Source organism: Mycetomoellerius zeteki, unplaced genomic scaffold, assembly GCF_001594055.1.
Source record: "Mycetomoellerius zeteki isolate Tzet28-1 unplaced genomic scaffold, Tzet1.0 scaffold62, whole genome shotgun sequence".
Taxonomy (NCBI): Eukaryota; Metazoa; Arthropoda; class Insecta; order Hymenoptera; family Formicidae; genus Mycetomoellerius; species Mycetomoellerius zeteki.
In genome coordinates, this window is record NW_017257632.1 from 2,286,658 (window position 1) to 2,313,165 (window position 26,508).

At 38.7% G+C, this 26,508-nt stretch overlaps 1 protein-coding gene across 1 annotated transcript; it reads right to left on the bottom strand.

Moving 5' to 3' along the window:
* Positions 1-1,558: 1,558 nt before the first annotated feature.
* Positions 1,559-26,320, bottom strand: trbl (tribbles pseudokinase 2). Its single transcript, XM_018457203.1, is given in 5 exon segments — positions 1,559-1,750; positions 1,753-2,084; positions 9,209-9,510; positions 14,609-15,315; positions 25,780-26,320. Coding segments are annotated over 4 exon segments (1,065 nt in total). The 5' UTR covers positions 14,927-15,315; positions 25,780-26,320; the 3' UTR covers positions 1,559-1,637.
* Positions 26,321-26,508: the final 188 nt, after the last annotated feature.

The window sequence follows — 26,508 nt, forward strand, 5'->3', positions numbered from 1 at the left end:
TTTAGGTCGGAGAATGAAGTTTTATCGCGCTCAAACGAGAAATGTTCCTTCCTTCAATGTCCGCTTAGTATATTTGATTGATTCCGTGATATAATGATGACAAGGGCATGCAGGAAGAATGAGTCGGATTTTAAATTAGAAATTCGTTTGTTAAATTCGTTCGACCTGTTCTAGTAAACGTTTGGTCGTCATTAGGCGATTTATTTTCTCGCGTTGAATCATTATATTTTCTCTTCTTTTGACTGCGTGAGTTTTTAACTTTGCATCCGACTTAATCTCTGATCCCATTCATATATATATTCATCGCTTTATACTATACACTATACTATACAAAGCTCACCGGTTGAACTTACGATCAATTCCACGTCCCTCGCTATTTACATAATTGTTTATTCGTGTGTACAGCAGATTCGCCGATATAGCGTGAAAAATTATCCGGGTAAATACGCAACGCGAAATATCGAGAAAGTCGAGGATGTATTCGGGTATGTCTAACGCACAATACAAACATCAAATTCGATCGTTTATATTAATTAATGTACATGGACTTCAGAGACAGATGACCGCAAGTAACCGTATAACGCTTATGAAAGAACCTGTATATTTCGTATCACATATATCGCTCAGAATCTGTCAGATTCTATCACAAGAAATTCGCGCCTGCGCACGCGCGAATATGTCTGTACGCAACAAGGCAAAATATTTCTTGGACCGGTAATGGCAATGTTTCTCGAATCTAGGATTCTATATAGCCGATAGACTTTTTTTAAGAGACTAATCACTTGCGTCACGTTGCCTCCGAAATTGCCAGCGGAGAATGACCAAAATCGAGACGCTATTTTACAGAGGATCCCCTCAATTACTTTCTCTGTCCGATGCTTCAACTGCGAGTTGTCTCTGGACTAGAGTGAGCTTATCTTTATATAATGAGAGACGTAATATCATCTTATTCAAGGTTTCGACTTTGACCTTTCAAACTCGCAGGCTAAAGCTTTAAACGAGAAAAATAATCCAGGGCATTGTATTCAGGATAGAGACTTTGGTTACTCTCCTCTATATAAAAGTTTCATCGAGAATGATTAACTCTTCTCACGTTAGTACGCTCTATCTTCGAAGCTTATTCTAGGCCGTCCCTCGACCGGCGAAAAGAGGAGGACCCTTAGTATTTAGCCGCACGTCTCCACGACGCAAGGATCGATGCGATTCTTTGATCCAAGTTGGAGACTGTGCGACTCAAACTTCTGTGAACGAAGCGTGTAAAATCAGCTGCCGTTAACACACTGCCAAGATATACATATATTTCTCAATTTACGAATCTTTTGAAGATAGAATTTTTAATTGAATATTGCTCTTTTGATAATAGTTGTTTCATTCAACCTTTCGCATGTATTTTTCGGATTCTTTAATAGATAAGACAGTTTCGCTTTTCGCCGATCCGCTCATCTGCTACTGCTCTACGGGCACAGCCAATGTGTTAAAAGAAAATCATTTTGCCTCTTTTCTTCTTTTGATTGCGCTAACTCCCCCCTCTCGACCGGAGGATTCCACTCGGCTGTCGGCGCGAGAGAAGCACTAGGATGAGACAGAGTGATGCCGTCACGCGCGGAATAATGATTCTTCCCCCGAAAGAGAGAGAGTCAGTCTTGTTGAGGATTAATAGATAGCTCTGGTACGATTTGATCCTGGCACGAGGACCTGCCACCGGACGTAGGCGTGTGTAACCGCAACGGCTTCGACAGCCGCAAAAAAAAGCGTATGGCCGCTCGGACGGCTCCTTTCGCAGCAGCGAGCGGATCAGGCACTTGGCGCGTGGACTCAGGCCCTCCGGCACGGCGAACAGGCCGCGCGAGATCTTGGCGAAAAGGGACGCGTGCTCGGCGTCGTTGAACGGATAACGGCCCACCAGCATCGTGTACAGCAACACGCCCAGCGACCAGATGTCCGCCGCCTTGCCGGAATAGGCGCGTCCGGAGCGCAGCACTTCCGGCGCGACATACGCTGGACAGCCGCGCCGGTCGGTCAGCTTGTCGTCGTCGTTCTCCACGATCACCGCGTCCTCGAGGCTCTCCAGACGAAGCCGCGTTCTGGAAAAAAGAAACGTCCGATAGGAAAATATTCGTCAAGATTGCAGTAATCAATTTCTCGCGATTTGCCATTGTCTTAAGTCGGAATCAGACTATGCATTGAAGATTGAGATTGAAGATTGAAAGATTGAAATTTGACCAACCAAAACAATAGAAGCTAAAATCCCTTTGTCCTCATTGGTCAAATTTCAATCTTCGATCTTCAATCTCAATCTTCAATGCGTAGTCTGATTCCAGCCTTACAGATAATCGAATTGCATGTCCCAAGACGGAAAAAACGATTTTGCTGAAGTATTTAAAAATTTAGCAAGATACAAATATAAATAGATGTAATAGATTTATGCCTAAATTCTAAGCAAAATCGTAAGGCTCGTAACATGTTCCTGTAAGACTTGTAAGAATTTTTAAGTGCTTATACCTTTATACAATATTTTTTCAGACAGCTTCTTACTAGCCATAAAATTTACAAGAAATCGTAGATATTTACGAATAATCGTACGTCTTACGATACATACGCATAAAATTAGTCATAAGTTCTTACAAGTTTTACGAGAACACATTACAAGTCTTACGATTCTGCTTAGGATTGACCCATTAGATTTGGCTAGGTATAGATCTGGAAACGATTTAATTTGAACCCTCAAAAAAATTATGTAGGACGCTCAAGCTTGGTGTTACACTGCGAAAAAAAAATTGTTCATTCAACTAAATTAATTGTGTTATCTTTATTTTTTTCATTGCGAAATGCATTTAAGTCAAATGTAATACGTTTGACTTTAAATACACATATCCTTCTTCATCGAAAAAAATAAACACTAACTAAATTAATTTAATTTTTTTCTAAGAATAGAATGTTACACTCTTTTGCAGCATTGTCATCAACGTTTAAACGTTCTATATAATTACTTTGATAATTCAACAATTATTTTCAGATCTGTATTAAACTAAACTTTTAGATACTTTAGAAAAACCGTTCTTTCCAGGTATGTCCATCTCTATCCCTTTAGTCTTAATTTATTCAGCTCTTAAGATGTAAAAAAATACTATTCAATAGTTAGTAGGCGTGTACCAGACGAACAGCCCACCCAGATATCGATAAGATTAAAGACCGTGCTCAATCTATCTTTCGAAGGAGCCATGAGTAGAATACTAAATGTTGCAAAAGATTTACGGTCTTTTTTCCTATCGTCGTGTGAAATTCACTCTGCGTGTCTCATACACGCGTTACGCCAAGCCCTGCACTTATTATCGACCGGTTATGATCTATTCGCTGCGTAAGTTTGCGGACTAGAAGCCGAGGATCATGCAATCTTTTAATGCGCGCGGTCGAGAGAGATCCTCGGGTTCGCCTCGCGCGTGTACTTTAAGTGCGCGCCCGAAGGCAAGGTATTTCAATTTAGCAAGAGGACATCGCGATTGAGCCATCGTTCTCAGCCGTCGTCATCGTCGTCGTTGGCAGCGTGGAATAAGACGCGACGATGAATACAGGAGGAAGAGAGAGTGAGAGAAAGAGAGGAGAGCGCTGCGCTGTGCTGGCCAGTCGCTGCGTTGATCAACCTGCAACGCGGAAGTCGCGCGTGTACGTAATATTCTTGGCTCTTGGGTAACTTCTGAGCTCTCCTTCGACACGAGTTCTCGTATTCTCGCCCACAATGTTCAGTCGGGAGAAGGGGCAGCGCTCGGGAAAGCGCCACGTATTCTATATCATATCCTCCTACAGAAGTACATTTCCATTACTTGTCATTTCCAGCAGAAATATTTTAGCTTTGTTGAATATTAGAATTGCTGATTGATGGTATTTCATTTATTTTAAAACTTGTTGCATTTCTACGGATTTAATAAAATAATATAGTTGAAAGAGAAAGTAATAAGAGATGAATACCGTTTAAATCAAAATTGCATTTCTTGGAAAATTGAGTTTTCGTCGTAAAAGCTTTCGCACTAATTCCGTCGTAACCTATTATTAATACAGTAATGTTATTTTGTGAATACATTTTTATGAATTTATCATCATAAACGAAGGAAATTTCTAACAAGAGAGTTGCCACAAATGCTTCATCCAAGAATTCCATTTCTCTGATTCCCAGACAAAATTTCATGATTTTTTCTAATACTTTCAATAATATTTTGAAGTTTTTTTGTATTTTCGTTTATCAGGATCAAAATATTTTGTTGAGAGAGCAATTTAACGTAGCAATGTAAATTGTTATTGATATTGCTGACACTGCTTGCATTTAATTGTTAAGTTGATAGTATTTCAAAATTGCGTAGATGTGATGTATACATATTAATCTTCTTCAAAGACAAGAATTTTAACTTTCCACAAAATTTTGCAAAATTCCCTGACTTTTCCCTGATTTCCCTGACCGCTTTCAATTTCCCTGACATTTCTCTAAGCTCCAGTTTTATGGCCATTCTGATCAAATTACACAATATAATCCATTGTATTCACGGAATACAATGTGTTTATTTGAAAGGAATCATTTTTCAATGAAGCCATCGCAGCGAGGAAAATCTATTTCAGCTAGCGCGCATTTCGGAAGAGACTAATGAGACGGAAGCGCGCCTTCAGTGAACGCACGCGAGAGAGTCGTTATACGATCTTGACAATCCGAACGAGTGTCAATGGCCTCGTCTCTCTCACGAGCAAATGAATCGAACGAACGCGATGGCACGCTAGGCCATTCGTGATGAACCAAACGCGGTCGTCGCGAAGAGAGACAGATATAGATAATGAGAGAGAGGGGGGGGAGAGGGTATCGCACAGCTTTCTTCGCAAACTTTCACTCGGTCGCAGCACGATATCGCTCCGGGTTCAAGAACCCCTCGGTGCGGCGGATACTAGGCACTAGATGTGATTTCTTGGATAGCTCGTGAAATTTCATGAACGTCGAGAAAATGTTGATATTTGAAGGCATCGATCTTTCAAGGCAACGATCTCCTTGGACTCCAAATGCGAGCACAACTCTCGTTTCTTCGCTATGTTACAATTGCGAAGTCTAAAGAAGATCCCGCTGATGCCACATGCTGAATCATTAATCAAGCGTCATTAATCAATTAACTACGCTCGCAGACACTCGGCAAATTAATGTCTCTAATGACAAGGTGAATATTCTCGAGATAATTTTCATCTCACGATTATATTAATCTTCATACTGTACAAGGAAAATCCGGAACTAATCGGCTATATACACGCGAAGTTACGTGGATACTTGAACGAATCGCATAATTCATCTCGCGGATGTAGAGAAATTATTTTTTTTTAGAATATTTTATTCTAAAATAATCGTCCTATAAATACGTTGTTAATATCGAGTTAAAAATTTAAAATATAATTCATAATTATAAAATAATACTATTTTAATCCTTAAACACCACGCTCCGAGAATAACACTATGACATACCCATCCAAATCGATTGCTTGTAACTTTCGTAAAAATGAACATATTGTAAAACATTTTTCTTCAGTCAAAACGCCAAACGTTAAGGTCCAGTTTTTCATTTTCTGTTAACTTGTTATATTTAATCTGATCATAATATAAAAATTGTTTTCTTTAGCTGCAGTTAATCACTAAATTAATTAATATAAAATTACCAGTATAAAACCATCAGTTTAATAATTAATCATAGTCAGAAAAACGCAGTTTTTACATTATCATTAAATTAAGTGAAGTTAATTCTAAAACATAAATTCATCAGAATTGATCAGAAAATAAGAAACTTAAGGAACGTAACATTAAGCAAATATGTGCAGCTTTGATATTTATTAATAAAAAAGTTATATAAGTACTGGAAAAAGTACTGAAAAAAGAAAATCAGATATGCCATACCGAAAAGATGTTTAAGGGTTAATGTTTCATGTAAATATTTAAATAAATTACACGGATGTCTGTGTACGAAATGCCCGAATACAGGTCCTCAGGTCAATGTCCCGGATTTACACTTTCAAGAATAGAGAGTGTCTCGGGCGCAAGAATTAAACGAGACTGACGATTTTACTCATCGGGATCATTAACCTCACGAATGACTATTCCGTTGATTGAATTCGGCGTCGAACTGGACCAGCTCAATGCTCGGCGCTGTTGCGAAACGTGATGTGTAGAGAGAAATCTGGCCCCGAGATCGCATTGTGCTTCTCATCAAGAGCTAATGCTATGTCCAACGCCGTCGTTGACGACGATGATGACGATAACGACGATAATGACGATAACGACGGCGCATGTTTTTTGCTGAGATATGCGCATGACGTATTTAGCAAATTATCATAGGTCGAACCCATACGCGAAGGCGCATCCGGGAAAAGACTGAAGATTTGATCGCCTTGATCCGCCTATTGTCAGCCGATGAGGTAAAGAGAAACCCACGCGAGAGATCCACGAGCGAGACGGAAGATCTCCGTGCACGGAGATCTTGGCGAACTTTCGAAAAGGAAGAAGTACGCATTCGAAACCAGTAACTGCGAGTGATTTCTTTTAAAATCGTACACTGACAAAATCCTAAATTTCCAAAATACAAAATTTCCTAAATTTTAATATTTGATTAAATAATACTAATTAAACATTTGCTGTATCACTTTTTTATTGAACAAATATTTATTGATATTTAAACATTTAGTAAATGTTTAGATAGTACTATTTAAACAAAGAAATATTTACTCAATAAATATTTGCTAAATCAAATTAATAGTTCTTGGACCAAATACACATATATGTTTATATTTATTAAATATTTAGTTAGTACTATTCAAACAATATTTATTAAAATTTAGTACTTATATTTTTTTCAGTGTGAGATTTAAGAAAGATTTATGCCTGTTTTCTTCAATGCAAATTAATCTCCGTTTAACTTACTGTTTATTTTTTTCTAATTTTTAGAATTATAATAAAAAAAAAATTAAAAGTTGAAGTGACATTAAAGCTAATCTATACATTAGAACTGACAGGTATTATGCTGGTTTCTATCAATGTAAATTAATTTCAACTCTCGGTTCAACTAATTTTCTTAGAAATAAAAAAAAATGAAGAGTAAGTTGAACCGAGATTAAAATTAAACTACTTACATTGATATAAACGAGTACCATGTCCATTTAATCTTGATTTACTCTTTATTCTTGTCTAATTCTTAGAATTAGAAAAAGATGAAAAGGAAGTTAAACTAAGATCAAAGTTAATCTACATTGGTAGAAACGGGTATTACTGAATTAATTTACCACGTTAGTCAAACTTATAGGATTTAGCGTATGCCGATTAAAGTTTTCGGGTTCTCATTCGATAATTGTTATTATGAACTCTTCATTAGATATCGAATTTCGCACATTATTGCATCCTAAGGGGATTGCGCGAGGAAGGCGCGAAACACTTCTCCCTTTCAGAGAAAGGGAGGAAAGTATACCACGCGCCGTCTCGGATGTCGGCCGTGTCGCGCCGTGCCGCGCCGATGGAACGAGCCGAGCCACGCGTTTCCTAATTATACCGACGTTTCAAAACCCCGCCGCAGCAGCCGATGAACCAATATGCTTTTCTGGCTTGCAACATTCCCCGGACTCTCCTTATTCTTACGTACGCGCGCGCGGGAGCAGCAGCTCGCCGCGCGGTAGGAATGCGATTGGCTAACAACGGACCGACATACGAGTCGATCTCTCGATTGCCGGCGTACACTGTGCACGACACACAACACACGCCCGGCTCGGTTTGACTTGGTCGGTTGTTGCCTGTGTGTATTATACATTATAGGCCTGCCTGTCTGCCTGCCTTCCGCAGCGACACGTGGGTGCGTCGTATGTTGTATCGCGAACAGATAACGCCGCACCAACGAGCCTCGCAAACACACCCTAAATCACGACTCGACGTGAAATCCTACAGGAATATAATGAACGCGATCACACTGTTCATAACTCGTAAAGATTTGCAATGATTTGTTTATGATCATTAGCGACTTCGATACACCTGTTTGACAATGAATCGAGCCTGAGACCAAGTTGAAAAGAACAGGTAATAGGAACAGGGAATAACAGATTTAACCTATCCGTATATACGATTTCTGATAGGTTGAAATTTGTTATTCCCTATTTCTATTGTATTTTTTCATTATGCATTAGGTAAACTTAATTTTACGCGAACTTGAATTTGATTTGAGTTAAAGAGTCTCAAACTTCATGCAAATTTGGTTTGAGTTAAAGCAGTTACTTAATTTCATGTAAATTTGTATTTGGCTTGAGTCAAATAACTTAACTTCATACAAATTTGAATTTGATTTCGCGTTTTTTTTTTTCGCAAACAGGATCGTTTCGTACCGCTTGCCTCTGTCGAGTCTAAAAAATCATTGGCTTTTAGAATCATAAATTAGACATGGTGTTTGTAATATGCTTAACTTAGAAATCGATTGATATCAATGAATCAACAAATTTCATTTTCTCTTCCATTTCTATATATAGATATAGAATAATCGAGTGCTCTTGAATAAATTTATTTTAAATGAGTTTTCAGGTGAAATGCATTTTGATACGATGTACCTATGTGTAAACACGCTTTCTGTCTTCTTCGAACGAAAACACAATGTCACGCGATGCGCGATAAGTTTCCTATTTATTTTATTTTCATATTTGCAAGTATTTCTTTCCAGCGTCGAGAACAGAGAGGTTATTCGCATGAGGAAAGCACACTCGAAGCAATCGATTTCCCCTTCACTCGGAAAAGCGAATGCGAACTCTGCGCTATCGATACACCTTCGCTTCGATCCGGATGTGTGTCACTTATCAACTTTCAATAAATCGACGCGAGAAAAATACTTCGGTTTCTATTACCTTTTTTATCAAACATCAGTTGAAAATTTACTCCGTTATTACATGAGTATAATAGACATCCAACTATGATAAGAACTGACAACTTAAAAAAAATGTTCATATTCCTCCTTCATAACGTTTCAACATTTTTAAAGCATTGTTTTATAAAAAAAAAATAATTAAATTTAAATCTAGTCTACGATGGGAGCGTAAAATTAATAATTCTATGTTAATAAAATATTTTTAAATATTACTTCACAAGTCAATCATTGAGTAAGTTAAGCCGAAGCTTAGTCGAATTCACTTTGAAGAAGTTAAATACTGTAAGTAGACGGATTCTCACCTCGCTTCATCGGCGAAAACAAACTTCCGGAGCTTGAGGTCCCTCAACACGACCCCGTATTCATGACACGTGGCCACGGCCCTGGCCGCCTGCCGGAAGAGCCGCCTTGCTTCGGGCTCACGCAGTCTCCTGCGTGCCCTTACGTAGGCGTGCAGGTCACCGTGATGGCCCTCCAAGAGGAGATAACGTCGGCCTCCAGGTGCCTCCACTACACCAGCCACGCCGCTCGCCGCACCGGTGCCCTCCAGACGAAGGTGGGCCTGCAGCAACGCCTCGCAACCTTTGTCGCCCACGGTCAACGCCTGCAATCCGGAAATGCAACGGAGTCAGCAACAAAGACAATTGCAACGAGTACTGTCGTTAAAAACATTGTTAAAATACGCCGGAAGTGAAACTCCAGAGTCTGTCAAGATTTGTCAAATCTGTATCACCAGATAGATGTTTTATTCCTAATTGCAATTACTAGTCACAATTAATTAACTGATACAGTATTTTTCATTATTTACTGCATTTAACTTTTAAGTAGGTAAGATGCTCAGAATACCCCACAAAATTTTATTTTTGTAGTTAAATTTTTTGATAATATAGTTATTTAATATGTATAGTTAATTATAAAGTTAAATGTAAAAATAATGAACTTTAAGATTTCTGGACAAGGTTTTTTATTTTTCTTTTTCAAAACAAGATTTTTAAGATAACTACGCATGGGATGGTGTGGGGACTTACTTAAAGGTTAATATTCCTGATTGATAAGTCTTTATTCCTGGAATGGGTTTCAATATATTTCTATAGGAGTTAAAAGCGGATTGTATAGAAGTTAAAAGGATATGCTTCTTTCTTTTAACAAGTGCGGAAATTCGATATACCGGCTGTATCAATTTCTGTGTTCAATTTTAGTTCGAGTGGAAATGAATTTTATCGTAACGAGCTTCAATTATTCCAGCGGATATCCGTAAAAGAGCAATAGTCACTTCGCATACTTAAATGACGATTATTAAGATACGTTCTTTATCTAGTTTTAAAATCCCGATCAGGTTTGAAGCTGATAAAATTACATCCATTCTAATTTTTCCAATTATTTTAATTGACCGAGTTCAGATTTCGATATCAAAGTAATTTGACACTGAAACTATACATATTACATATATATAATTATGCCATGAATTTGACACAACTTTGATTATAATTAACTCTTGATATAATATAACAAATTAAAAAAAATAAGAAAGGGGATAGAATCTAATCGGTTGTAGATTTGTACATGCATTATTTATTTATAAATGTTTTTTTTTGTTGACCCTTGCCAGTAAAAAACTCTGTATGTTATGAAAACCATACAGTAAACGAAATCGTCGATCACTTTTGAAACTCTACTCGTCCAGCTGTTCATCTCTCTGGCTCGTGTCGAAACCTGACACCGTTTCGACATTCGAGTCCCATTAGTTTAATAAGAGCACCGTGCATTCTTTACGAAATCATCCCGATCGGCCATCGGACGCGCTTTTGTAATGCCTCAAGAAAATGCGCCCAAAACTCGCTCGCGGTTTTTGGTAAAAAATGAATGTAAAAAAAGAAAAATCAGCTTTTTGGGAAAATTCAACAGTCAATTCAAATGTCATATAACTTTTCAGCGACTTGTCAAGTGCTGAGAAAAAGAGACTTAAAAATATGTTTATTTCATTCAAATAAATCATTATTTAAATCCTCATTTAAATACGAAATAAAACTACTAGCAAATAAGCTATCTATTTTATTTTTTACAATTAATAAGAAAAATAAGATATTCACAGAAATATATATTCTGTCATCAGATTTTTTTAATAACCAATAAATATTGATTCGAAATTCGAAGAAAATGTTACAAGTAACATTTACTTTTGAATATTTCAACTTTTTTCTCAGTATGCAATATAATTAATGTATGGAATAACGGTTATCGACTTCTTTTTTAGCTGTTTTATAGAAAAATTTTTGTAACGCGAATTCGTTTCCAATCGAATGAAACTTTGTGATAAAAAAATATGAATAGCAATGAACGCTTTCTTTTATAATACGCGTCCTTGTCTCGTAACTATTTCGAGAAGAGTTAATGGTTTTAGTCTGGTTGCGACCCCCTTTCTCCGAAATAACGGTGACCCCTATTTCTTCTTCCTCCGAAATCACAATCGCGGTTCGCACAGCGCGGACACGCTTGCGAAAGCGCGCTACGCTCTCGTGTGTAATCGTCAATTAAATTAAACGACCGTGGCTTTAGAAGCGATTATGAATAACGGACAGTGTGTGGCGATACTCGACGGATGTCACGAGGCGAGAGAGGCGGGTGCGAGGTGACACAACCTTGTGTTTGTTCACAACGCCGATGATGTAAGCGACTCATTGTATAACGCGTGGCGATTGTAAAATGTTAGTAGAAAACGCGACGGGGAGGAAGGTCCACGCTAAAGACCCTATTATATCAGAATATGGTCACGAGCGATTTTGTTAAAATCCTATGAGAGAGAAAGATAAATATAATATATAATTTCTCCCTGTATATGTACCTATTATTTATCTCATCTCACTCATACATTGGAAAAAAAACAAATTTTAATAAATATTTGTTTGAATCATTTTAAGTAAATATTTACTAAATGTAAACATATATTTATTTGATACAAAAATCATTAATGTGATTTAACTCTTTTTTTGAGTAAATATTTATACTTGTAAGTAAACGTTCACTTAGTACTATTCAAAGAAATATGTATTAAGATTTAGTAAATTTTTTTAATGTACTATCTCACTCCATAATTTTAATTAAAATTCTGAAGTGAAGTTAGAATGAGATAGTTTATGTCTCGGGAATAGTTTGGAATGTACAGGGAGAACTTTATATGATTTTCTTTCTCGTATGATTTTGACAAAATCGTGGCTAGATTCTGATATAGAATTTAATCCACGCCGATTCGTAGTCACGTGTTATGTGACAGTTCCCTTCGAGCGAGTTGCAAAGAGAAAAAAAGAGAGCGAGAAAAATAAGGAGAAACGCGAAACATTGAAATCCTTCCGCGGATATGAAATTCTGAGATGTAGATACGATACGGTAGGCAAATAGACATAAATAAACATAAACGCACTCGAGGAACAGGAAACGACTTGCACGCATGTTACGTTTGCATATGTACTTTGATCTACGTAACGAAGTCCGTCGTCGTTATCGATGCAAAATGTGGATATAAGTCTCGAGTTCGTGAAACTTCCAGTTAAAGCGCTTTCGATAAGAATCGCACAGAGAATCTGGAATAACGGCGTGTTATAAATACTAGAAGTATTAACGTTTCTTACTTACTAATAACTGTGTTTCCACCAATGTAAATTGAACCGAGATTAACTTTAATCTCGGTTCAACTTACTCTTCGTCTCTTCTAATTCCAAGGATTAAAAAAAAATGAAGGTAAGTTGAACTGAAATTAAAGTTAATCCATATTGATGGAAACGGGCATTAAAGAACTAATGTTCATTTCCATCAATGTAAATTAACTTTAATCTCGGTTCAACTTTAGCACAACGAAAAGAATAGGCAATAGGAACAGGGAATAACAGATTTTAATATTTTGATAGATTGAAATCTCTTATTTTCTGTTTTCTCTCTCTCTCTCTCTCTCTCTCTCTCTCATGGGCTTTCTAAAATAACTAAACCTCAAGTCTTAAGCCGTAAGAAATTAACTAATCACAATCGAATGTGAGAATAATCGATTATGATTGGCCAATTTTCTTAAGACTTAAAGCTTAAATAATGGCTACTGTAGAGAGATGATTAATTTTTTTCTAATTCTAAAAATTAATAAAAAATAAATAGTAAAAATAAAGAGTATAAGTTGAACCAAGATTAAAATTAATTTATATTCAGATAGAAATGGGCATAAGTGAATGAATTATTATGAAAATAACGAAAGTGATGAAAAATCAAACGTTTCATCAATAAAGGACATAATTATTGAAAAGTAAAAAAATTCAGAATCCTATCTTTTACAAGAAAAATAATATTAATCTAAATAATAGAAACGGTCAGTAATGACCATTCAATACTTTAGTGCTAAAAGAGAGAAAAACCGATAGGTTCCTTTAATTCTCGACATCCTCAGCGTAATTAAAGTATCTCTATCTCAAATCGTGGACGAGCGATTCTATTGAACGGATATCTCAACGGAAATCGTTTTTTTCTCCCTTCAATTAGGGAATCTAGATAAGGATTAATAGAGTCTTCCTCGAGGAAGTCGTAAACGTTTCCCAGACGAACGCCGTTCGGTTGCGTCGTCGTTGATCTCGCAACGAGCTTCACGGTGGAAGCTTCGATCGAACCGAACATTAGCGAGCCGTTACGTCCGTATGCTCTATTATATAACGCCACGGCAGTTGGATGGAAACTCGGCAGCTGCAGTGCGCCGCGGATGCATCCACGTGCGATGGCGCGCTGCGTCGCCTTTATATGCCGCGCCAATGCCGCATTATACGGCAAGAAGCTAATTCGTGATATTGCCATCGGGTATTGCGAAACCTTGGTTATTTATCGCGTTAGCCATTTGTGCCGTTATTATATAAGAATGCCGTTCGGAATATCAATTTCTGTTGTAAATAATACTTTTTTTCCCTCGACGTGTTAAGAAAGTAACATTTGAGAAATAAACAATATAGAAAATAAGTTTTAAAATTAAAATAGATCTTATAAAATTATCGCGTGTATTGTTAGAGTCGTTTAATAGTACACTGTTGCTAATATATAAGTTGCATTCAAAAAACAAAGGCCACAGCACAGATTTTTGCATACGGGTGGGAGCACAGAGTCTTGCATTAACATATAACGCATAAGAAAATGAACCAACCAAAGTCCTTCATTTCCTTTTTTTTCCATAAAATAATAGACTACAGTTGATTTTCTTACACTTTATGCATTGCGCAAAAATTTGTACTCCTATCCTAATGTATAAGGAATAAGGAATTCAATCAGAGTATGAAATGAAGGACTCTGATTGATTGATTGATTCTTTTGTACCTTATACCTTATGCAGCGTTATGCAAAATTCTATGCTATGACCTTAACTCATTGTCAGTGAACGCTCGGTGCTTATTATGATCGATCTGTACATTTTAAATTCGAAAAGAATTAAAGGCAAACATAAAAAAATCACTAAGCGTTCATCGAGCAACTTTGTCTTTTAAACACAGCCATTGCGTTGCTAATGGAAGAAGTTATACACCCCCTACTGATTTATTGTCGAGATATTACAAATATTTAGCCAATAGTTTCTCCTAGTCGCTAAGATTTTATAGAAACACAGAACAAGATTTTGACGATTCATGTTGGAACTGAAGCGATGAAAATGATGAACCGATTTGTAAAGGAATCTCGAGGAGTCTAACCTTGGCGACAAGTTGCTGGTCGTTGTGCACATCGACGCATCGATAAAGAGCGCTACCTTCGGCCGGACCAAGAAGCAGGAATCGATCTCCCAGTATAGTTGGGCTCCCGTGAAGGTCGGTGGGCACTGACTCGCAGCTCGGAAAGACGCAGCCTGGCACCACCGCACTGCTCTCGTCGTTGGTCGAATGCTGCTGTTGCTGCGGTGACGGCTGCTGATGGACAACGTCTTGACTATTGTTGGTACCGACCAAGAACTTGCCATTGTTGGTGCGGGTCGATACTTGCAGATGCAGTGGATGTTGCCTGGCCACTCTCATGTTGCGCACACGCACAGATACGCACGCACACGCACGCACACGTACACACTCGGTGTGTCACTCGATGCAGCCGTTACTCTGGCGTCCTGTATCGTGTCCTGGTCCACGCGGGATCGTAGTGAGATGCGTTGAACACACTTCGCGTCACTTGGACTTAGCACTGAATATTACGGCTCGAGTATCCGACATTTGTATATACAAAGAGTACGGAGTTTCGCAAGACGGTCTCGGCTCCTCTAAGCTCTAAACGCGTTAACTATTAGTTACAAATATCACTTGTGCTTTTGTTGACCCGTGCAGTGTCGTTTCGCAGTGTCGCTGCACCGGGTCCTTGGACGGAGAGAGATCTTCGTGCGTTATCAGTCGGTCGCTCTTTACAAGAGCTGATCCTGCAACACGAAAGGAATGACGATTGTAATGATGGCTAGTTATCTCGAGAGTTAAAGCTACTTAATCTATAATGTGCTCTTAGCTTTCTGTATCTTAATTTTCACCTTTTGTCTATTTCTCTCTTGGTGATAATTTTATCGACAATCGTGTTTCTCGTTACATATTTCTCGTCTCTTCCAAGGTTCATCAACCTCGAACGATAGAAAACGAAAAAACAGGATAAAAGCCAAAAAGAAAGATAAAAAGTGAGTAAAAAAACAGGAAGCACACGAAGAGAACACTGTGTAGATTAGATTATTTATTTATGAAGAAAATGTACCTCGCGTTACATTTTAAAGTCAAAATATAGAGCTATATGAGTCTATATTTGCCACTACAACCTCTTTTTTTTAAATTCGAGACAGAAAATACCGAATCACGGTTAACTGGCGTTACCAGTTCACGTCTTCCTCTCAGAGACGCCACGCTACATCCCTTTCGTTATAAAAAAGAAAAGGTATCTCCGGTAATCCACGCAGGTGGCCCTGGCCAAAATAGCAGGAGAGGCATGGCGCACCTAGCTCGCAAGATCTGATGTGACATCGACGACAATAGTTTCGTTCACAAGAGAGGGGAGAAGAGTTCGTAATATGATTCACGGACAATTTCAAAATATGACATTTCGACATTCCCGCGCCTTGTGCGCAATTCCTATGGTTGCACGACCAAGAAGGGGAACTTCGTAAGGTCAGGGGTATTCACCGGCGTACAGGGACGACGGCGAGTATCGCGATTGCCCCAAATCAATTTCCGGCGACCGTGTGTTTATGAACGTTTACCGTTGCGTTATGAACGTCGATCGTTTTGTTTCATCGCGTCACCAAGCGCAAATATTTTTTTTTATATAGAACAAGTATAAGAATAGACACAAATGTTGACCGTCGATTGTCGTCTATAAACTTAGAAAGCAAACGCAAATTTATCTGAAAGTTGCGAGAGAAAGTCAACGTCGCTATGTGATCGCTCATTTTGTTTTATGCAAACATTACGCTACAGCAGCTCTGCCAGGAAAGTAAAATTAATAAAACTTAAATTATCCTTAATACCTTTATGAGAAAATTATGCAACTCCTTAAAACACTAATGCCTATGTTTGAATTAATTTTCCTCATTTTTACGAGTATTATATAAAAATTGTTGAGCGATTCTTACACATATTTTAACATCTTTGAAAAGTATTTGTAAGATTATGCATTTAAAAAAAGAAAAAGATAAGAGATTATTTAGCTAGGTACTTCTAGTATTTTAAAAAGAAATTCGCAGAATACACGAATGGCCCAATCATGTACTAAGGATTTATCTCACAAGAAACCTATGGAAGTATTCCCCTCCGATTTTGATGAACATTGAATACATTGTTTTCTAGACAAAAATACGAGACACGTATTTTTTATAGGGGCCCAATGGCACTTTTAGGAAGTGCAATATTCTTTCTCATCAAAATCAGAGGGGGATACTTCCATGGGTTTTCTCGTCAGTTCAACTTACTCCTCGTCTTTTGCTAATTCTTAGAACAAAAAAAGTGAAGGGTAAGTTGAACCAGGCTAAAGTTAACTTATACTGGTAAAAATAGACATAAGTGGCTCTTGTCTCAAGGTATGAACCGGTACTGAACCAGACGGACGAAAGTAATCTGTGACGAGGAAAATTACGTGACGGTTTTATGAATGATCGGACAGAAAGAGGAGGTGGTACACCACACGTGACCGGCAGTGATGGCAATGATAATCGCGTGGACGCAAAACGACGCGATCGCTCGCGAAAGGAGAATATCCCTCCTTTTCTTTGTCCGGAGGGGGACAGGGATACACAGTCGAATTTATTTGAGACCGCCTGAAATAGTAGCGGGCTGCGATGATCCATCTCGCACGATGACTCATGCGCGTAATTTTATCGCTTGTAAATGTCTTTCTCTCCCTCCTCGCACGCTCCCGCCAACATCCCCTGCTGATAAATGTCGATGACACGCCATTGATCCACGATGTTTACAAATGCACTCTTGCTTGCCGCATCATCGAAATCCGTGTTGCGCGAGAACGAATGCGCTGTGTTCAAGAATTAAACGGATTTGTGGACACCGAGGGGCTACAATGTTGTAAGTGTTGTTACCCCATTCGGTTTTGTTTGTCAATCAAACGCCTGAGTTTATACTGATATTGGAATCCAGTTTCATATCGAATGAACATTATAAAATCGGTATTCACAGTCGGTTCTTATATTACTTAAGACCATCTTCAATACAGTCTTAAGATGTACATCACAGATTGTATCTTAAGACATTATTTAAGACATTATTTTAAAATAAGAACCGTCTATGAATATCAGTCTAGTCAGTTATAATGCCATTTTCGGATAAATTATGTGGTAATTTATCTAATAGATAAAAAGACCGAGAAATAGATACATAAATAGCTAAAGGCATTTATTATTATTTTTGGCAAGCCATCTAAGAACATAGAAATAAGTAAAAATAGGAATAAAGGAACAAAAATACATAAGTGACTAAATAGAAAGAGAGAACGAGAGCAAAAATGAGAAAACGAGTTGAGATTTATTGAAAGATGGAAACAATAGTCTAAGGTCAAAGATTCACTATAAATATTTCGAAGCATTTAATTTGTCAGTTAAAAGAAAAAATTTTACTAACTGACCAATTAAAAAATACTTTAAAGTATTTGTTGCATTCACATAAGTCAGCTTTTATATTCAAATTTCAAAAGCATTCTCTCCTTGTTTCAAGTGTTCATCGAATCATCAAGGTCACGATTGTCGAGTTCTACAAACGATTGAAAATGAAGGATGCGAGCGAGCGTAAACATTTACTCGGCGCTTGCCATGAAGAAAATCGCGAATTTCTGTGTTTTATACATAATGAAGGCTACATCAGTTCCCTCTAAATATTAGGAATTCGTGAAGAGACTCGATTATAATCGCGGTAAATTTGATCGTTAGCAATTTCGTTTCGTAGGAAAGTCGAGTGGATGAAAGTAGATCTTCGTGCATCTCTCACGTTGAAATTCGTTTCCGATCGCTGAGTCGACGTCGCCCCTCGATTAGTATTCCTCTTCTAATTATACATTCCCATCCGCATAACCGTTCAGAATTGTCGATTCAAGATATGTAAATGTCGCGCAGTTGTCCTTGAGGAAGCTCCTCGAAGTGTGCAACCAGCGCGACGTCTCGCATATTATTATTTTTCATACGACTTCGTTGCGCAGCAGAGTCGTTTTTCTTTCAATCAATAAAAAGAAGCCAAATTTAATTCCACGTCAAATTACATTATCCTCAATCTCGTTTACCGTTTCAATGATGTAAAAGATAAGAGAAGAATATAACCTGCTTTATGAAATATCATATATATTTTTCCTGAGAATTTTCCTTTCTGTTTTCAATTCTTCAATTAATAAATAACTGTTGCTCGCATATAATTGAATTTGATTTTCTAGAAATACGTAGGATACGTATTTTAGCTCAATGATGTCGGTTAATTAAAGAACTAGGATTGCTAAGCGGTCATTGTTCTTGTTCACAATATGAGGAATTAGAGCGAATTAACGGCAACAATTAACGTCTCGACAATAACGAGCGACAAGGTCGGATATAAAGATCAGTATTTCTGCTGGAAAGACCGATAAAAAGATTAGTTTTCCGCGAAACGTTATACCAATCTTAATTGTGCAAAATAAAGATCGATGATGATATAAAAATAGTACTTATCCTCGATAAGGAATTTCAAAGCTCATAGTTAACAAAGTACGAGGGGGTAACCATTTAATGTAATCGTGGGACAGAATTCTCGAAATCATTATAAAATTCATATGAAATCTCTATATATAATCCGATTACATATGCAACCACGAGAAATCATTGTATAATATTAAATAAAATGATACATTTTATCAAATTACTTCATACATAGTGAAGAAAAATTATTTATAATCAGATGAAATTATATGAAATCATGTAATCTGTGGGTCAATATTTCAGCTAGTGGTTACCCCCTCGACAAAATGCCTAGTATTTTTGGCCAAGGCTGTATATTATAGCACTTTTTTAATCATGGCAAAGACAAAAAAGTTAACAACGAAGATATCCGGTATTATAATCCCTAAGATTCGCATGCTGTTCTCAGCCGGCCTACACAAGCAGTCTTTGTAATCATCAACTTTGGCGGTCGATACGAGAATAGCTATCTCAGGCAATTTTAACGGAGATGTTATTCAATTTACCGCCTGTTTACGTGCCGCGTTTTGTATCGTATCGTTTGAAAATCATATATCACTCGCGCGGCAGATGCTGACTGGCGATACTTCGCGGCCTCCTCCATTACGATATCTACGCACTTGCGCAAAAGTCGACAACACCAACGCAACGACGGGTCTCCTCGCTCCAAAGATCAGGGCTGTGCGTGCAGCAACGCGATCTCCCTGCCTTCTCCTCCTCTTCCCTGTTCCTTGTCGTTTCCTCTTCGTCGCACGATATAAAACAAGATGACGATAATATCGGTTTTATCATCGTTAAGGACTCTCCTCAATAGCGGAAAGCGGTTTGTTATCTTCGATCACGTGGATGCCACGATATTCGTAAGGTCAGCGCCGTATCGACAGGTGAACGTGCCCGAATTTCGATGAAAGGAGCAGTCAGATATCGCGCTGTGATGACCCAAAGTATGGCGAGCTCGACCTGTTTCCTTGAATCCGGCTATCGCGAGTATTTCGAAAAAGCTAAACTGATAATCTTTGTGTATTGCGTCCCTGGAAAGTGGAATGGAAACGGAGACTATTAACGCGGAGCTACAAAATCTAATCTCACATTTCAGCTTCGAGAACAGGCTGAGACAGGCGAAGGAACGTGCATTTGAAATCCACGCGCGCGCCAAACTGGAATAACAAGATCACGTCCAGAAACTTCACCCAGATGCACCCCAGGTACCGTTTTATTCTTGTTTAACATTCGATGAACAAGGATAAAATGATAATACCCTGAAACGCACCCCAGGTGGCGAGCAGTGAATCCTACAACGTACTGGAAAACTTACCACTATGAAAGCCGACAAAGCCGTGAAAGCAGCAAGCCAACAAAGAGCATCTAGCAGGGGATCGTGCTCTTTGTTTTTCTAACGTACTATATTCTATTGACCCAATACAGATAATACAGACAAGACTGAGAAAACAATCCTCGTCGACCGTTTCTCTCGGCTCGCTCTTGTTGAGCAGGATTCCTTCCCCTTGTGAGCTTTTTAGTATGCAATAGAGTTCACTGGTGGTGGTGATCGAAACGAGTAATTTTATACCCGTATCACACCAGCGATTGTAGATTGCGTCTACGTTCGCATCTGCGTCTCTTAATCAATAAAAAAAAGCTGCTGCAGACCAGCAGTTTCTTTTTGATTGGTTAAGAGACGCAAATGCAAACGCAATCTCGTAGTGTAACGTGGGCATTACGTCTATCAAAAGAGAGTGCGTGAAAGCTATCGATATAATCAATAATACACGATAAAGACTGATATACAATAAACATTACAGCATTTCCTTTAAAGAAAATGATGTAATCTTTATTGTGTATTAAGCTACACGAATTCAAATTCGTTATGCATGAATACGGCGATGACCTTTCTACGGCTTTTCTCCATGCAATGTATTCATTTCCCTTACCACATACATGTCTTTCGATATATAAAATAAGTATCGCGTCATATCTTTTAATCTACTCTGTTACATCCTCGCCCTTATATAAGATCGATAAATCTCCATATAATTTCTTTTTAATCTTTAAGTATAAGGGATAAAGATTAGGGTTGTTACTTTTGACAACTTCAAAGATTCGAAGTTTGGAAATAATTCGAATTTTCAAAATTGTCAAAAATGACAGCTTTACTAAAAATATGAAAGTTGGTAAGTGGGATGCTCAGAATACCCCAAAAAAATTTTTTATTTTATGATTATATTTTTTGCTAGTATATTATGTTATGATTTATTTACATTTATGGTTTAAATTTACGTTAGTGACATATTGGAGATATTACATACTGAAAAAACAGTATTATATTATTATTTTATTTAAAAATAATCTCGTTGATTTTTTCAATAACAGTATTAATGAAACAAATAAAATTTGATTAATAAAAGAGCGTGATATATTTGCTTTATTAATAGTATTATTGAATTGATAAAATTATTTTCAATTAAAATACTGTTATTGATATAACGTTATTTTTTTTCAGTATTGAAATATAAAAGTAATGAACTTTAAAACTTCTAGGAATCTGAGCAACCTTTTATTTTCCTTAGATAAGTTTTTTAAGAAAGCTAAGGGCGAGAGCACAGAATCTTGTATAACGCATAATGTATAAGAAAATGAATCAATGAAGTCCTTCATTTCCTTGCTTTCCACGAGATAATAAACTTTGATCGATTTTCTTATCCTACATGCGTTATACAAAGATTTGTGCTCCGGCCTTAAGCTTAAGGTGCTGCAGCCTATCCATTAAAGGACTGCGTTCAGAAACTTCACTCGGGTGCATTCAGATATCGTTTGATCCCTGTTGTTCATTGAATATTAAACAAGGATAAAATGATACTTGGGTGTCCCCGGATGAAATTTCTGAAGGCAGCTAAGATTAATACGAAATAAGAGGTAAGCCGCTCACAGTAGAATTTAAAATCTTCGAGATTTAAAATTATTGCGAAAGAATCGAATCCACGGTGCGGCGAGTCGAGAGACGGTCTCGTGAGACGATTTAGCCAGCCGGCAGGTGCGCGGATTCCTCAGGGCACTGTCGAGGTCTACCCCACCCCTCCCGCTCGTTCCTGCAAATGAAATGCGCGTATCTGACGAAATCGCAAGTTCGGAATTAGTAAAGTGTTGCGTTCGCCGCCGCAGTCGCCATCGCCGTCGCCGCGTGTGTCGAAACGACACTCGCGATATTACCAGCCGACCTACACAACGGCCGCACACCACACACACATACACACACATACACACAAACACACACACACACACACACACACACACACACATACGTTACAGATACCAGATATCCTTCGGTAAGGTCAAAATGGCGGAGAATTCCACGATCGTCGCGCTCGTACACGAGGGGCGATATTGCGGGCACCGTTTGCATTAATAGTGCGCAACCGAACGTGACGCAAGCTCGCGAAATATGTAAATTGCCTAACAGCTTCGCCGCGCTCCCGTTTACATTGTAAAAATGACAGCGCGTTGATGTCGGGCCGGCCGACCCCGACGCGAAATTCCCCTCCCTTCTCTCTCTATCGGGGCATCCTCGATTTTATCTCGCGGATTACCGATGAGAGAAACCGCTATTTCCCTCCCGAGAGCAGTACAATTTTCGGTAGCAAATAGCGAATTCGATTGGACGCACTAATGCGCATTTAATATTTACATTAGTTACTCTTATGAGGTACTTGGAGAAATTTAAAACAATTATTTAATTAACTTTAAAACTTCTCTCTCTCTGGGTATCTGGTGCATTTTAAACCGTTATACACTGATTTAATCTGAATGTAAAAATAATATTTTGAATTAGAAAATACATGTTTTATGTAACAACACAATAAAATGTAGTGTGTGAGAACTTCACGGTTTAACCGTTTTATATTTATATTAAACACACATCTTTACGTCAATTTGTGTATGTCTTTAATATGTATCAGTATTACGACCGACTTCTATATACATATATATTACTAGATTCTTAATTCATAGTATTGTGATCCGCCTTTGTGAGTCAGAAATCCATTGGAAGAAGAGAGAAACTGCTAACTTATATGCAAGCATGGATGCGTCTCTCTCCATTTCTCAGATGTTTCTTGATGCATGCGTACCTACATAAAAATTAGTCACTCTTTCAAAAGTTAGCAATCTAGTAATATACTTATATGGATTGGAAAATGCTTCGCTATTGTTTAACGTTACACGCTTCACCATATAATAGGAGAGCACGAAACGTGATTAATTCAATCCAGGTTAGTGCAAACCCGATCGGACCGAAAATGCCATTACGTAGAAGTCTGTACGCACTGAGTGTATCCAATCGAATTCGCTAAAAGATTGAGAAAGATGGATCTCGCATCAACTGTCACATTCCTTTTGTCGGGAACAAACAGATTGTTTGTGTATCGCCGGTGGTGTCTCACGAAATGTAAACTCGCCTGCGATCGTACCGGTTTTAGTGCCTGCGTCAAATCGCTCATTCAACGTAAACACGCTCATTCAACGCGAGCGTACGCTGACTCACAATCAGTGGAAAATAAACAACGGAAGGAGAAAAAAGCGTGCGACAAACGTCAAGGTTGCGCTCCAAATATTCCTAAACGAAAGCCAAAGGATCTCGACTGAAGGCTCGAGAGTATTTCAAGTGAGAAATTTGAAAAAAGTTTTAGAGATAATTCTTCTTCTAACGTACTTAATAAGCGTAATTTCACAAACGTTATTCAACAGCACATTCGAATTGATACGAATTTCTCCGTTTTTCCAATGACATCATACTTCCGAGTCTTATCAGGAAATGATTGCGATTCATATTTGTGGAATCATTATTCAACGACAGCATGACTTTAACTTTTGACCAATGATCGAATTTTTGAAAATACCGGAAATATTCCAAAGTATAATTTAAATTAATAAAATTAGCGATACATTGAATTGCGACAATAACCAGCATAATTATCCAACTTTGATTAATTTATAACGTCAACGATGAGAAGTTACAATAATGTGTAATATTAGCATTGCTTCCTATACGTCATGGAAACTTGCAGCAACATTGCTGCAATGTTTGCAATGTTATTGCAATATTACTGGAATAATGTGCTGTATGAGTTAATCAAACAATGATCGTTGTAAATTACTACTGTTCGCTTATCCGTCTGATAAATACTTTCCCGGGAACTGAAACCATTGCAGTTCCGTAATTTAATTGGCTTTCGATGCCACGGACGCGCGAAAGTAGCGCGACGACGGAAACGCGATCGCGTAGGTCGCGAAAACGTAGAGGCTACGTTTACACCGTGCATTTAGGCCGCGGCCTATACAATAGATGTCTTTGTTTAACCTACGAGATAAACAAGGACATCTATTGTATAGGCCGCGGCCTAAATGCACGATGTAAGTGTAGCCAGAGTCACACTCGTAACTGCCGTTTTACGCGGAAAAAATTTAACGAGCCGACGATTCAGAGACCGTATACTCGAAAGATATCGCATACGGAAATATTATAACGTACACTCTCAAACTTTTAGTTAATAGGGAGTTTTTGCAATAATGTGAATCCAGATACGGTGAACGCTAAAGTCACGCTATCCTTTTCTTAATTAGTTGTTAAGAAGAAAATAACCTGACCTTAGCGTTCACCGTATCTGGATAAACGCTATTGCAAAAACTCCTTATTAACGTAAATCCAGATACGGTGAACGCTAAAGTCACATTAGAGAGCTTTTGCAATAACGTGAATTTAGATACGGTGAACGCTAAAGTCACATTAGGGAGCTTTTGCAATAACGTGAATTTAGATACGGTGAACGCTAAAGTCACGCTATCCTTTTCTTAATTAGTTGTTAAGAAGAAAATAACCTGACCTTAGCGTTCACCGTATCTGGATAAACGCTATTGCAAAAACTCTATTATCCTTTTCTTCATTAGTCGTTAAGAAGACAGTAACCTGACCTTAGCGTTCATCGTAATAACTGGATAAACGGTATTGCAAAAACTCCCTAATATCCAAAGAATAAAATCTCACTCTTAAGTGGCGTCTACAATGAGACTTTAGGTCTGTAAAATTGAAGCTTAAGCCGTCAAAAAATTAACCAATCATAGTCTATTATTTTCCTCACAACTGTGATTAATTAAAATTCTTATAATGTGATTAATTATTTTCTTAGGACACTTCAGGCTTAGTTGTTTTACGCCTTAAAATCTCATTTTGCAGACTGAAAATTGAACCTCACTCTTTCAAGATCGGCTCAATGTTCTTTAAAGGGAGATTCTACTCTAAAGAATTTAGAGAGTACGTCACGTAATGTTACAGATCTCCCCAATATTTTAATATCCGATATTTTTCAAAACTAAGGATCAGTCGCGTCGCGACCGGCGGATACGCCGGAGGCGACGTTCGCGATAATAGGGTCGATGGAATAGGCAGGCACTGCACTTTGCACTGGAGTCGCGCGAGATCGCGTACACGCGCGGCCAGAGAAGACGTACACACAAGCACTTGGGGGAGGGGGTGTCGCGCTGTTCGTCGTCGTCGTTTTCCACCCCGCGGAACGCGAAGGCATCCCCCGGTAGTATTCCACGGTCGATAGCGCGTTTCCTGCGAGTCGGGGGTAGGTCGCACACGCTCGACTCTCTTTCGGGCCCATTTCGATTTTTTTTCCTCATCGACGTGTGAAGACAGAACTTTACCTTCGTGTTTTTTTTTTTCCTTGATAATTGTCGCCGTGCGTCGTTCCTGAATCGGTGGGGTAGGTAGGTTGGTTAAGACGATTGGACGTCCGCGGGTGGCACCGCGATCGAGCGCAATTGCTACGACCGACCTCAGAGTCTTCTTCTTCTTCTTCTTCTTCCTCTTTCTCCTTTTCTTCTTGGCTCACTTCTCGTCGGCTTCTGCGTCACGTCGACGGAGATGCGACGCGTCGATTCGCTGCTTTCGTTTCCGAAACGCGGCCGTTGAGACTTGTCTCCGCGATGAGCTCTCGGGGACGAGACGTAAGAGAGAGATAGATAGAGAGAGAGAGAGAGAGATAGAGAGAGAGAGACAAAGAGAGAGAGAGAGAAAGCGTGCGCGAGAGACTCTCGGTATCCGCGCAACGGACGGTCCAACGTTTGGGCCGACCCACCGCTCAGAAACGACGGCGGCAGCAGAAAGAGCGAACACGAACTAACGTCGCCATTGTGCAGCTGACAACTGCGAGCTGGTGGACGAGCGAACGCGAACGTAACCGTCCGGGAGCACGGCACTTCGGCGATCTTCGGCCGCACCGTCGCTCGACGGAGAGACGCGAACGCGCGCCTTCGGCTAACATCGGTCGTCCTGGCAGTTCCGGCGAAGCCGCGCGTGGATCCTGTCTTTCTGCAACGCGCAACGGTTCGTTCGATTTAACTTCACCCGGTATCGGAACGGTACGTACACCG